General features: G+C 40.7%; 1 protein-coding gene across 3 annotated transcripts in view; it reads right to left on the minus strand.

Moving 5' to 3' along the window:
- LOC147883326 (histone-lysine N-methyltransferase CLF-like) overlaps positions 1–14,776 on the minus strand; it is a 60,939-nt gene that overhangs the window by 24,405 nt on the left and 21,758 nt on the right. For all 3 annotated transcript variants that reach the window (XM_087399295.1, XM_087399293.1, XM_087399294.1), the window contains 14 exons: positions 6,220–6,327; positions 5,784–6,076; positions 5,507–5,668; positions 5,023–5,107; positions 4,058–4,327; positions 3,819–3,866; positions 3,596–3,667; positions 2,688–3,475; positions 1,850–2,006; positions 1,514–1,734; positions 1,237–1,368; positions 1,069–1,159; positions 912–959; positions 610–738 (listed from right to left, as the gene is read on the minus strand). In XM_087399295.1, the coding sequence (XP_087255421.1) occupies positions 610–738; positions 912–959; positions 1,069–1,159; positions 1,237–1,368; positions 1,514–1,734; positions 1,850–2,006; positions 2,688–3,475; positions 3,596–3,667; positions 3,819–3,866; positions 4,058–4,327; positions 5,023–5,107; positions 5,507–5,668; positions 5,784–6,076; positions 6,220–6,327 (2,604 nt within the window). The remainder of the gene's footprint in view (positions 1–609; positions 739–911; positions 960–1,068; positions 1,160–1,236; positions 1,369–1,513; positions 1,735–1,849; positions 2,007–2,687; positions 3,476–3,595; positions 3,668–3,818; positions 3,867–4,057; positions 4,328–5,022; positions 5,108–5,506; positions 5,669–5,783; positions 6,077–6,219; positions 6,328–14,776) is intronic.

Raw genomic sequence — 14,776 nt, forward strand, 5'->3', positions numbered from 1 at the left:
TCAACATCTACCAAAATAGCATTCTAAAGAGAGCATTTCCTTTACCTCAGAAAGGATGGTTCCATGCAATCAACAATGTAGTTACAGATTCACCTCTCACATGCAGCACGGATAGCCATGGGCCAGCTGTGGAAATCAACTATGTGATTGCAAGAGATAGAGAATAGAATCATGTGTTGATGAAAGCTTACTCAAGTCCGTCCTTCCCAAAAAGTTAACATCTCTCTGCCTCACATGTGAGGTAGTGAGATCCTTTTCGAACACACCTCAGATTGGTGTCGAAGCCTGTTTAGAGGGTCCACGCCTCAGCTCATTGTATCAGGTCTATTTAAGTCCCATAGACTTTGGTCTTCTGAAAACTTTTAATCAACTTTCTTTCTTTCTTTCTTAATTTATTTAATCAGCAAAGAATCTTAGCTTAGTCATGTTGTCACTATGTTATGTGTGTATAGGGTGGGATGGGTTTTTGGGTTTTTGGCCGGAAGAAGGGGAAAGGGGGCCCGGGCGGAGGAGGGGGGGGGGGGGTCTAAGCCACTCAGATCAAAGCATCTGCAAAACAGAAATGATAGTATGGCATAAGGTCCCTCTCAAATAAATCATATGGCATACCTGATCATTTAAGTTGAAGAGAAAGGAAGAATTCTCCCGATCATAAATCTTTCCTCGTTTATCAGCCTCTCTGTGAGAAATTAGTTCTCCAGTATACTCTCCAAGGTAATCATGTCTTGAAACGGAATTCTATTCAGGAGGCAGATACAACCACACAAAAAAAATTAACACCATTTTACAAAGAACTATCTAAGCCTTGACATTTTTCACTGCAGCTGTAACATTTCACGTCATTCAAATCCTTGTCAGGGCAATCATAAAATCCCTGTGAGACTGATGTAACAGGAAACCTAAGCAACAACCTTCAGGAATGCTCCCCAACCAGCCACATCTGACCTGCCCAACAACACCTTTACACATGCATTGAGAAGACTGATCAGCCATATGTTGCACATTTCCATAAAGCATGAAACTAGTATAATGCCTATTAACTTGATTGTAGAACTTGAAACTTCTTACTCGTTGCTGCTGCCGCAACAGAAGCTTCATATTTTGGCACTCATAATTGTCTCCCCTCTGAGGAGGCCCTCCCAATGTACCATCTCCACACCTGTAATTCCGAGTGAGAAACATGCAGCACACCCTTGTACAGAAAAGAACCGGAGAAGACTTTCAGAAAACACGTACCCCACCCAACAGTTCCTACAAACATCTGGGTCGCACTCACGCCCAGCTGCAAAGCAGGGACACTGCCTACTGCGGCACTGGCTCTTGGCACAATGACAACCCCTAAACCTGTTCTTGCAGCTTTTTGAGCACCTGCAAATGGCTCAAAAGAAATCGCCTTACTGAAAATATATTGTAATATCAAAAAGAGGAAGAAAACAATCAATTGGTTAGCAACACAGGAAGCATCCATTAAAATGTGCCAATACCAATCTCTCCAGGCTATAAACATTCATACCCACAATATTTTTCGCAACACGTCCCATTGTGCAAGCATGTACATTGCTTTCCACATGTAAACTGACAGCCACATGGTGTGTACTGTTTACATGGCTGATCTTTTATGTCAGCTATGCGCTTCCTAATTGCAGGGTGCCCTGCAGATTTCCAAGTATATTTAAGCCTCCGTACTCTGCCCCTTCTTCGCCAAAACCTTGTCCTAGTGCGGACTTCCATGTCCTGCAATCGCAGCAAAACAGAATCTCAAACTTTGCCCTCAGGCAGTAATATGTCCAGCTTCACTAATGAGCAAACAAGAGACCCCATGGCAGAGCTTTAGATGTAAAGTTCTAACCACAGCATCATCGCAGTCAGCAGCCCTTCCATTTCCAGTCAAGTGAGAGTTGTGGCAATCTCCTGCTTTGTATTGAGCAGCTTCGTGTTGGGCAATATACTCTGCAACCTCTCTGCATGTCTTCATTCCTTTAAGCATATTCCGTGCAACCAAACAGCTGTTCCCATAAAAAAGGGGCATCCAGTAAGGCGGAGTTCAGCAAAGAGAATGAAATCATTTCCACATAGCAAACTTTTCATTTTTATACACCTCGCTATGTTATCAGTCTGAAACAATGAAGGACGACAAAATAAATGGGGGACTGGAGCAGAGCAGTATTTGTGATATTGTACCAAACTTCCCACAAACAACGGTGAAGCTACCATAAAAGACGTAAACTCTACTTTCTATAGCTTCTGGCATTCCCAATGTATCACTGTTGCTCAAAGCCACTTAAGAATTCTGCAGTAAATGGAGTTGCCTTGTATCCAAATGTTCATGGGAGCAACAATCTACCAATTGCATACATGGGCGATGCCAAAAGCCAACCACATAGCAATACCATACCACAAAAGATTGTACTGCCACATCAGCTTCTGGTGAGTTCCAATCTCTCATACGATTACACAGAGAAGCTAGAATTGCAGATGGTCATAGGAATAGACACACGAAACTAGGCTGTCACAACCATTAAATCTAGGGAAGACCTCTCTCTTTAATATTAATCCCAAAATATCAACTACGGTTATTTTTTGAGTGAAAACAGTTCATTTGACCAAAAACTGAAGCAAATATGAGCAGAGTACAATCAGTCAATCCTCATAAGCCAAAAGGAAGGTATGATGGCGAAGAAATAGACCTGTTTTTACCAAAAACATCAAGCCCCTTCTCATACAGACCTTTTTCAAGTTTTGTCCATTTATGATTTTCAACTAGTTTTCCTAATCTTCCATCATCACCCACATTGTCATTTTTCCCCTCAATATGTTTCTCCTTATTCTGAATATCTTTACCCGATTCTGCAAAGGAACTGTCTTCATTTTCTCTTTCAATCTTTCTGTTTGCCACCTCCTCAACCCTTTTATCATTGGTTTGTATGCCACCTTTGGTTGTGATGTCTTTTTTCAGGGCTTTATTGCTCATTGTAGTGACCTTGTCACCTTTCCTCCATGTTGTCCTCAACCCATCCCTATACTTTGAAGGCCTTTCACTAGTTCCAACGCCCAGATCATGCAGCTTTGATTTTGCAGGATCAACCACATTGTTAGGCGAAATTGGCCCACTTGCCACAGATTCTACATCAGAAGCAGCTACCCTCCTTTGTTTTTTGCGAATATTCACTAAGACCTCTTCCGCTCTCCTTTTTGGAGTTTTCTTTGGCTTCCTCCCCTTCTTCGAGGGTTCCGTCTTCTGAGCTTCTTGACTTAATCTAACATCATCAAGAAGGGCCTCATCCAATGCTCCACCGTTTTTCTCATTTTCTGCTTTCATCTGCTTTTCTAGTGCATGTGTACTATCAACAGCAGCACCAAAATTTTGGGAAGGCGCCAACTTTTCTTCGTTTTTCCCCAAAATAGTTGTCACCGTCTCTTTTGCTGCCAGATCAATGGATTTCCCGTTTTTCACATCATCCATTACCGAAAAAGCCTGTAAACATACATACATGAATAAACGTCAAGGAGTTAGTAACTGTAATCAAAAGCAGCTTCACCCAAAAGATTAATAATAATAGAATTACTATTTTGGACTATTGAGATTCCATACTACCAGCAAATAACAGTTGGGACCACAGGGGTTTTTGGATCCCTCAGGATTGCTCCATTGTGCTGGTTTTTCACTCTAACACAGGTACAGAGTTTACTCAAATCAGAACGTTTTTATTACAAGCATGAAATGTCAACATTAAACGTTTAAGGAATTTTCCTTCCTAACATTACTCTACTGCTTTCATCAAAATGTTATCATTAAGACAGAAGCAAAGTGGCCTTACTGGTTGAATGACAAGCTGGGAGCAGCCATGTAAGCGGCAATCAAAAACCTGTTATCATAAGCAGCAGGCCCATGTCCAGACAAAAACTCAAATCTACTTAGAAATCTTTGCAATTTGAAGCTGAATTCCAAGTACAGCATGAATGTATACTCTTTAACTGTGAGAGAATATGACAAAAAGAGGGCAGTAAATCGCTCCATTTCCAGTAAAAAATATTGCATGGGGATGCACGTGCTTACCAAACAGCGACGGCAAAATAGGTTGTCAAATGAGTCCATGGCTGCATCTAGATCTTTGTCATCAAATTTGGTTTCCTCTGCTGTGCTTGACTTCAAAGAGACACCTTCCTGCATCTCCAATTCCTCTTTGACGTCAATCTGTTTACCTAGACTGGAATATCCCTCAGTCTTTTGTCCTTCAACTAGTGCTTGCTTGCCATCGGCTACATTCTCGTATATTACAAAATCTACATTTGTCAAGCCCTCCTTGTGCAGAGCCTCATATCTCGCCTGTAGAACAGTTTTGACTTTAATCTACACCTCTGTATAGAAACAAAACATAACCACCCAAAAGCTAGAGAACAAGAACACTCACTAAGAACCGTAGGCTCCAGAAAACTAAACTTTCTACCAGTCCAGCAAGCAACTTACATGTAAATCACATTCTTTTAGCAGTTCACTGTGTGTCAAGTAGAAACTGCTTTTTGTTAAGAAGAGTCGGAATGAATCTAATGCCATGCATTCCTTGCAATTAACAATTCCAAACTGAGGAAGCATGAATTGTACTGAATGTATTACATTAAGGTAAGACGACTGTTGCTCAGGTGTGTTTTCCAGGCTCAGGATAACTATTTTACTACAGTGGGATGACTCATTTTTCTTGCGGATATGCTCTTGGATTATCATAGTGAATCATAGCCAGCATCCACATAAGTAATAGGCAAAGCTTAGCCAACAAGGAGAATTTCTGAAAGACAGGAGGCACTGCACATACTTGGTTATTCAAAAACTGTTAAACCATGATCGGCCTAAAAGGTCAACTGCAACCATAGATCGTTCCAATTGGTTCACAATTTTGCAGATTTCTATCTGATAAATCTTGTATTAAAAAATTTGTCTATCATCACAGAAGTTGCTTGTAGGCTTGCAAAAAGAAAAAAGTAGAAGCTGTCTTTTTGTGATCTGCTTTGACACAAAAAGTATACCTCAATCTCAGATTGCTTTGAATCAATAGCGTTTGCTAGTGCTTTTAGCATAGCATCACTCGGGCCATGCTCCTGAATAGCCTTCCTGCCATTAAAACAAGAAATGATTGCGCTTGGCATCATATAGAATTCAGCAATTTTCTTTAGCAGTTCATGTTTTAAAAAAGCATGCAATGGTTCAATCAATTTTGTACTGTTGGCACATATGGTTTAATTTTCAGGAAGACATTTGGAAGATGGAGTAATAAATACACTGGGCATCTAATGATGAAAATTGTCATAGAAAAAGGCATTCCTTTCTGTAATCCTTGTCTAAGGAGATTCTCTATATATCAGCAAAGCGCAATTGGATGGCAAACCCAATGGTACCCTCTTATAGTATTCTGAGCCATATCACAAAGAAGCTTGGTCTTGCCCCATGAGGTGGAAAATCGACTAAAAAATAAAGCAAATCTTATCACAACATCCTTGAAACTCATATTACCATATGATATAATCCTCCCCCTTGCTAAATTCATGTTTCTCCTCTTCATCATCCCCTTGTTCTTCTTCACTATCGCTGCAAATCAATGCTTCACTTCCATTTTGATCATAGTAGATACGCCTTCTTCCGACAACAGACTGATCCTCTGCCATTCTTTGGTTCCTGAATAAGCTATCCCACATAGTCAGGCCAAAGTGCTACACAACATAAAAAAGTGAGCATAAAATATTTTATTTCAGCTAAGTATCTAATCTGTCAAATCAATTTTAAAGGTTACCTGTCCAGAAAAATCCATGTCGTATATGGAGGATGCTTGACAACCACAGGAAGCTTCACTGAATCTCCAGGACTAGTATTTGATAGAATGGGAAGAAATGTACCTTCATCCTGAGCATTAGGCACATCTTTTTCTACTGCATTTAAGTCATTCCCAGACACCTTACAAAGTGCTTTTTGTATAGAAATAGTAAGCGGATCTTCTTCACTCAAAAGAGTGCTGCGTTCTTCTGTAAATTTAAGTAACTGAGAAGTAAACTCTTGAAGTTTCCCATTGTTTGCATCCATTCTTGTCTAATCAAAACAATCCAATTTTTACAATCATCAAGCAGGGAAAACCACATCAATTACAAAAAATACTGTACCATACAAAATCCTACCTTGACATATATATTGCGATGTTATCACAAAAAATACTATAGCATACAAAATCCTACCTTGACATATATATTGCGATGTTGTTCTACTTGCTTTTTAGCTCTGCTAAGAGTTGCATTGACTGTTGAAGCAGGTGCCTTCGCAGACTGATCAGCATCTTCATTTCTCTAGAATGAGGACAAATGAAATCAAAACCTCTCTCTCTCTCTCTCTCTCTCTCTCTCTCTCTCTCTCTGCCCTAGCTCCATTGCAGGACTGCACAGGTAATCAGTACCAAAGGGTACTATCAGCTCCAACATGATCGCGGGTACCCAAGGTAGTCAGTACCCAAGGGTACTATCAGCTCCAACCTCATCACGTGTACCAGGGCTGCTCCAAGGGAGCGCAACCATGCACCAAGGGCTGCACGAACTGCTCCAAGCCTTCCCAGGCCTCTACGCTTGAGACGGAACGGCTTCAGGCCAGTGAATTCCACTCAGGTCTGTTCGTAGGGGTATATTTCTGATGAGATAAAGAAGATGCCTAGAAGAACTCCGTTAGAAGAGATTACAGCCCGTTTAAGAGAACTTGAAGATTGTGAAGGTGATGCTCAAGCTATTCGCACACTCACCATGATCATATCGTTTATGTTTGCACTCTTGAATATATTGATGAATCGACAACGCCGTCAACAAGCACAATGATAGATTGGGGATTATTTCATGTGCTGGCAGCTTGGTGTGAAGAAGAGTTGAGTCTTTGGGTAGTTTTTGACTATAACAATGGAATAGTGATTCTCAATGCTTTCAACTTCTTTTGCTATGCAAATGATGAAGAGTACAATATCTTGAAGCTATTATATGCACTTCCAATTGTGAGAAAGGTGATTCTTGAATGCATGTATACACAATATTTTCATGGTGCTGGTTGGTCACTTATTTTTGAAGATTTTGTTGAGAATCACATTGTGGAGGGTTTTCAACAAGTAGTTATGCATAATAAGTTGGTCTTGGTATACTAAGGCTCTGTGGGATCTTGTTTGGATCTTGTTTGGGATATTATTTGGATCTTGGTGTTTCCTTTTTGTGTTTCATCATAATGAAGATTTCAGTGTTTCGAGGGATCCAAGGGGAAGACCCGGAGTCTTATCTTCGGGATTTTGTTCGAGAATGCCGCCTTTCTGGATGGTCCATGAAGGATCGGACAGAGATTTTGCCTGATTTTCTTGAAGGTGTAGCCTTGAGTTGACATGAGACCTTGCCAGACTCTACCAAGGAGAACTGGGACCAAGTGGTAGCAGCAATGAAGCAGAGATTTGGGACAGTGGAGTTGCCAAATGGTTTGATGTTGCAGTTGGACCGGTTCTATTAAGGAGAGGGTGAGATGGTCTCTGCGTTAGCAATCCGATATGAAACTTTATGAACAAAGTATGAAAGGACAGCTTTGCGAGCTGTAGCATCTGCATCATCGGCCCCTCAAAGTCTCTCAGGGATGGAGCACTTAAAGATAAGCAAATTTGTTATAGCTTTGGAGCCTCGTCTTCGCTCAAAAGTAATGAGTAAAGATCCAACAACATACATGAAGGCACTTCACATTGCGACCAAGAAAGAAGCTTCTCTAAAGATCAAATCCTCTTTTGTGTCTTCAATAGCTTCAACTTCTAAGGTGGAGTTAATGGACACTCCTCAGATACCAAAGTCCTTTGAGTTAGATCAGAATATCTCCCAATTGATGGCAGAGTTTGCTGATTTAAAATTGCATTTGGTTAATGCACGACAACCTAGAGCACCAAAGAGTGAAGATAGGCCTCGATATAACAGTGGGGTCACTTGCTATGAATGTAATGAAAAAGGTCACTATCGCCCCGAGTGTCCTAGATTGAGAAAGAAAGAAGAAAAACAAGTATCCTTGTTAGAAGCTTCTTCAGGAGATGAGGAAAGAGAGGTAATGATGGCTAAACGGGGGCGTGGTAAAGCAAAAGAAGAAGAAGAAAGCAAGGAAGAAGTAGATGAGGAACATCAGGAAGAGGAACACCGTAGTAAGAAAAAGAAGACATCTAGAAGGAGAATTAGCCAGTCAAACTTTCCTTTAGGACGAGGAATTGGAAGCTATGACTTGTTATCCGACCTTAAAGAAAAGGAAGCTCATATCACCTTTGGTCAATTACTTGCTTTGTCTCCAAAACTACGAAAAAGATGGGTAAAGCTAGCAAGCACAAGAGTGTCATAAGAAGAAAAAGAAAAACAGTGCCATTCCTGTTGTTCGAAAGGTAGATATAGATGTTGGTGATGATGTACCTGTGGTTGATGTGATCATAGATGGTCAAGTGATTTCTACTGTGTACATTGATGGAGGTGCATCGATTAATGTCATAAGTGAGAAGACCATGATAGATGCTAATTTAAAACACTCTAGTACTACCTCTCCTTATCGCATCAAATTGACTGACAACACTAGGGTTAAGACCTTGGGAGTTGTGAAGAATCTAGAAGTGGATGTATGTGGAATTTATGTGCCGACTACTTTTCAGGTGATCCCTACCAAGCCAGATGTACGTGCCTATCCATTGATTTTGGGAAGGCCTTGGCTACGCAAGGTGAAGGCTGTTCAAAAGTGAGATACTGGAGAATTGATTTTGCAAGGAAATGATGATAAGGTGCGCTACAACATCAGAAGCCGCAAAAAGAAAGTTGTCAAGGAGGAGTCTTCAACATCAGAGAGTTCAAGCTCTGACTTAACCGATGAAGAAGAAGAGACAGGGTGCAGCTCCGAGAAGTCCAACTCAGAGGGTGAGGTGAAAGGAGTGGCCTTTGGTCTTTGTCTTGATGCTGATCAGGATGAGTCAGGAAGGAACAAGGTGGTGGTACAAGAAGATCCTATAGAGAGACTTCATGTGGAGAATGTGGAGCACACTAAATGACACCAATGCAATGAAGAGCTTCTTGGTGATTCTCTATCAGGTAGTGAGAAGCTCCAGTACTTGGATATGTTAGATGATTTTCCATGTCTCTTTGCAACAAGCTATTCACAAGTTCAACCAGTCTCTCTTGTGGAGCACAAGATTGAGTTGAAGCCAGAAAGCAAACCAATTGTGCAATGCTTAAGGCGATTGGGGGTGATCCAAGCTGAGGCACTAAAGAAAGAGATAACACAACTACTTGAGGCGGAATTTATCTTTCCTGTTGATGATTCAGAATGGATATCTCCTGTAGTTGTCACACCAAAGAAAGGAAATAAGTGACGAGTTTGTGTAGACTTTCGTCCTTTGAATGCATGCACTAAGAGGAATCATTTTCCTTTGCCATTCCAAGATGAAATACTAGACCAAGTAGCAGGGCATGAGATGTATTTTGTATGTGATGGGTACTCTGGGTACTTTCAAATTCGTATTCGGGAGGAAGATCAAAAGAAAACATCATTTGTCACACCTTGGGGAGTTTTTGCTTACAGGGTGATGCCTTTTGGGTTGACTAATGCACCAGCTACATTTCAAAGGTTCATGAGTCAAGTCCTTGAGCCTTACTTAGGAAAGTTCATAAGGGTGTTTTTGGATGATTTTTGCATTTATTCTCGGCGCATAGATCACATGGAGAAGTTAAAGATGGCCTTAGCTAGGATTGATGAAGCAAAAGGGTGTCTCAATCCTAGCAAGTGTCATTTGGCTCAAACAAAAGTAGTATTGTTGAGGCATATTGTGTCTGAAGAAAGCCTGCAAATGGATCCTGACAAGGTCCAATCAATCATGGCATTGCCAAGTCCTGAGAGTGTCACTGGTATTCGCAGAATTCTAAAAAAGAGCAAGTATTATCAACGCTTTTGTGATGATTTCATAAAGATAGTGCATCCCATAAACTTGTTGACAAGAAAAGTAGTTTCTTTCCAATGGGGTCTCCAGCAACAAGAGTCTTTCCAGCAACTTAAGGAGGCCATGAGTAAGGGCCCAATATTGAAGCCCCCTGATTGGTCTCAAGACTATTAGGCAAATCCAAGTGCATCTTTGCATTCAGTTGGTACTGTATTGCTACAAAAAGGAGAGGCAGGTAGAATGCAACCCATCTATTATGCCAGTCGACAGCTTACAGATGTGGAAACAAGGTATGAAGAAATGGAGCAACAAGCTCTCTCTTTGGTGTTTTCAGTCAGGAAGTTTCGCTCCTATTTATTACCTCGACCATTTTTCTTCCTTACCTCTCAGTCTGTATTAGCATATCTAGTTCGCAAGCCTAATCCTTAGGGGAGATTTGCAAAATGGTTGTCAGAGCTTTAAGAGTTCTCTTTCTCTTTTGTCACTGAAAATACCACTAGGTCCACTATGGCATATTTGCTCACAGGACGGGAGGATCTAGGAGAAGAAAAGAAATGTAAGAAGAACATTAAAGATGAAAGAGATATACCACCAACAGCTTTCGTTTTGTATTTTGATGGGGCTTTTAGTCCTTCACGCCAACAAGGAGCCAGGGGGATGGTCTTGATGAATTCAAAGGTCAAGAAGTATGGGCAAGAGGACAAGAGCTTCCAGGTATCACAACTAACAATGCAGCTGAGTATAATGCTTTGATTCTTGGTCTTGAGGGTTGTCTTCAAAGTCAAGTTAAAGAATTGAAAGTAAGAGGAGATTCTCAACTTATTATAAAGCAAATGCAAGGGCATTACAAGACAAGAAGTCCTCATTTGAAGGAGCTTAATCAAAAGGCTATGGCACTATGTAGTCAATTTGATTTTTGCAAGTTTGTTTATATAAACAGAAAAGAAAATCAAAGGACAGATGAGTTAGCTACTCAAGCCATTGTAGTATAAGACCGGGGGGTGGTTTCTTTGGTAGACAATGGATGGCCAGAACTGCAAGATGTTCAGCAATATGTTGAAGAAGACATGTTTCCTCGAGGGTTAACTCCACAACAGAAGCAAAGATTGGTAAGGAAGACTTATCCATATACTATTGTTGATGACATTCTTTATAAATTGAAAAAAGACAAGGTGCTCCGTCGGGTGGTTCATCCCATGGAGACTAGAAGAATCCTAGAAATGTGTCATGAATGCTCTGGTCATTTTGCTTCAGCAAGCATAGCTAGGAGAATTCTTAATGCAGGTTACTTTTGGCCACGCCTCCATAAGGATGTATATGAATGGTGTCGAAGTTGTAAAGTATGCCAAAAGTTTGAAAGGCGACACTTGATTCTTGGGCCCTTAAAGCCTATTCCAACATATGGACCATTTGAGAGGTGGGGGTTGAACTTTGTGGAACCACTTCCTCGCTCATCTCAAGGCAAGCATTATTTATTGGTAGCCACAGATTATGCGACTCGGTGGGCAAAGGCCAAGGCCACAGTCAATAGCAAGGCAAGCACAGTTGCAAAATTTCTCTTTGATCAAATTTGTTCACGCTTTGGTTGTCCTTTGGAAATTCTCACTGATGGAGGAACCTCTTTTAGAAATGAACTAATTGAAGATGTGGCGCATAAGCTAAAGATAAATCATAGCATGTCCACGCCATACTATCCCCGATGTAATGGCTTGGCTAAGAAAACAAATGGATTGTTGTGCAATTCAATAGGAAAGCTTGTAGACACCAAGAAAAGACATTGGGATAGGCACTTGGCATAAGTTTTATGGACTTACAGAACCACACACAAGCTAGCTATTGGGTTTACACCATTCCAACTAGTGTATGGAATAGAAGCCATTTTACCCATTGAATTGGAGATACATAGTCTTCGCACTGCTGTTGCAAGAATAGAAGGACAAAAGGATGCCTATGCTCAACGCTTGGTATAGCTAGAAGCCTTGGATGAATGGAGATTACAAGCCTTACAAATCTTAAAATCTTCTCAAAAAAGACGCAAGGCCCGTTTTGACAACAAATTACGCAAGAAGAAAGATATTGCAGAAAGAGATTTGGTAATGAGATTTGATAGCCATCTGGAGAAGCGGCTAGACAAAAAGTTTATCGACCAATGGGAGGAACCATATCGAGTCAAAAACAAGTTCACGAATGGAACCTATCAACTTGAGGATGTTGATGGCATGGTGATACCCGTATGCACCAATGAGTATCGCCTTATATTCGTCTATGCTCGACCACCTTGAGGGCCAGCAGACCCTCTCTATCATTAGAGAGGATCTGCTGGGTTGGAAAAGATTGACGCCAAAAATTGATATTTTTAATTTGGCATTGGTATTGTTTTTCTCTATGTTTGATAAGAGTTTGAGTATCAAGTGATAGCCTAGTGACTCTCACTTATTTCTATTTTCTATGATATTGTATGGGATTGAGAGGATGAGTGGAATGGCTCATTGTAAATACCATAGATATGAATTATAAATACCTTGGTATGGGGTGAGAGTTATTTGTGTATGGGATATTATTGAGTTTTTAGAAAATAGGAAGAGTGAGTCATATAAAGAGGTGGGCTCATATCCATGTGTTCCAATAATATAAGAGAGGCCACATGCCAAGCGGGTGGAAGGCATGTAGAGAAGTGTGAAGTCAAGAGGAATCCTTCTAGAATTCCTATGTGGAATAAGAAGGATGTGGACATGTGGAAAAGAGAGAGTCCCTATGGACTCCATGTGGGGAGACTCTTGACTTTCTCAATATTTTAAGAGTCTTAAGCATCTTGTGATGGGACACATGGCAAGAGTAGCCAAAAAGGACATGGATGGTGACATATGGGCTTATGTGATTGATGGGGAAAAGAATCTACAGACAGCAATTGTAAATGAGTGAAGGAGGGTGACAAAATCTCTATAAAAGGAGCCCTCCTCTCCCTTGTTCATCAACCTCTTCCACCATTAGGCCTCATGTTGCTATAGCTCTAGTCTCCCCAAGCCTCTTCCATGAGCCTTCTCTCTCTCTTGTAGATATTCTCTTATGTAGACTCTTGAGTCCATCTCTCTCTAGTTTATTCTCTCTCTATGAGTAGTCTTGGAGCTTCCGCTCCCTCTTGTATGTATGAAAACTCTTCTTCTCCCTTGTGTTTGTAGTGTTTTGAGTTGCATTGGAGTGGATTCTCACTCTATTGGTAATGAGGGTCACTTCAGGTTCTCTCTCTTGAGTGTCTCTTTCCTTTTCTTTCTTTCAAAGTCTTAAAAGTTCTTTCTATTCGACCGCTCACTGTGCACACATGGTCCATCTGTTTCCCGAGCCACCATACAAACTTCTTCCCCTTTTCTAGGCGAAATCTATGAGGGGTGGATCGTTGATGAAGGTGGAGTCTTGAGGGAGCATCCTACTCAGGCAAAATTAGCATGGATGGAGGACAGTTTTCATGACAGTTTGGCCCCATGTTAGTGTTTTGCTCATAACTTTCTGCTTTGTAGTCTGATTTTAATGAAATTTATATCAGTGTGAAGCTCTCTTTAAGGCGCATATTCCTATGTGATCAAATACTACTGCAAAAAGTTATGAGTCTCTATGTCTGACAATTTGTTTTCATGATAGTTTTTACCCTCGTCTAGTAAACTTTTTAGCCGCTTCTCTGTTTCTTACGAAACATATATCAGCGCGGAGCTCTCTTTAAGGCGCATGTCTCTATGTGCTTAGATCTTGAAACAAACACTGCTGCAAAAAGTTATGAGTCTCTGTGTCTGACAGTCTGTTTTCATGACAGTTTTTACCCCCATCTAGTAAACTGTCCATAACTTTTTGGCCGCTTCTCTGTTTCTTACGAAACATATATCAGCGCGAAGCTCTCTTTAAGGCGCATGTCTCTATGTGCTTAGATCTTGAATCAGATATTGCTGCAAAATGTTATGAGTCTCTGTGCCTGACAGTCTGTTTTCATGACAATTTTTACTCCTTCCAGTAAACTGTCCATATCTCTTCAACCGTCTATATGTTTTCAACGAAACTTATATCAGCACGAAGCCCATCTCAAGGCGCATCTCTTTGTGTGTTTGAATCTCTAATACCATGTCTCTACTGAAAGTTATAGGCCTCCGTAAAGGTGTCTATGAAGGAGGTGTAATGTTTCCTCGGAATCTACCCATCCGACCCAATCAGCCTCTTCAAACTCCTCGATATATATCAGTTCATGTCATGTTGAGCCGCAAGATCTTCTTTCAACAACGTATCGCTCTTCTCTTTGGCACAGACCGGCTCACTGAGATTATGGCCTCTGCTGATCTATAACTTTTTGGCCGCTTCTCTGTTTCTTACGAAATATATATCAGCGCGAAGCTGTGCTTAGATCTTGAATCAAATACTGCTGCAAAAAGTTATGAGTCTCTGTGTCTAACAGTTTGTTTTCATGACAATTTTTACCCCGTCTAGTAAACTATCCATAACTTTTTGGCCGCTTCTCTGTTTCTTACTTAACATATATCAACACGAAGCTCTCTTTAAGGCGCATGTCTCTATGTGCTTAGATCTTCAATCAAATATTGCTGCGAAATGTTATGAGTCTCTGTGTCTGACAGTCTGTTTTCATGATAGTTTTTACTCCTTCCGGTAAACTGTCCATATCTCTTCAACCGTCTATCTGTTTACAACGAAACTTATATCAGCGCGAAGCCCATCTCAAGGCACATCTCTTTGTGTGTTTGAATCTCTGATATCATGTCTCTACTGAAAGTTATAGGCCTCTGTGTCTAATGACAGTTTGTAGAGTGTTTTGAGCTAAGTGTAAAGGTGCCTAT

The sequence above is a fragment of the Dipteris shenzhenensis genome, chromosome 28 (genome assembly GCF_047967505.1).
Source record: "Dipteris shenzhenensis isolate YYH24624 ecotype China chromosome 28, Dip_SZ_1.0, whole genome shotgun sequence".
In the NCBI taxonomy this organism is placed as follows: Eukaryota; Viridiplantae; Streptophyta; class Polypodiopsida; order Gleicheniales; family Dipteridaceae; genus Dipteris; species Dipteris shenzhenensis.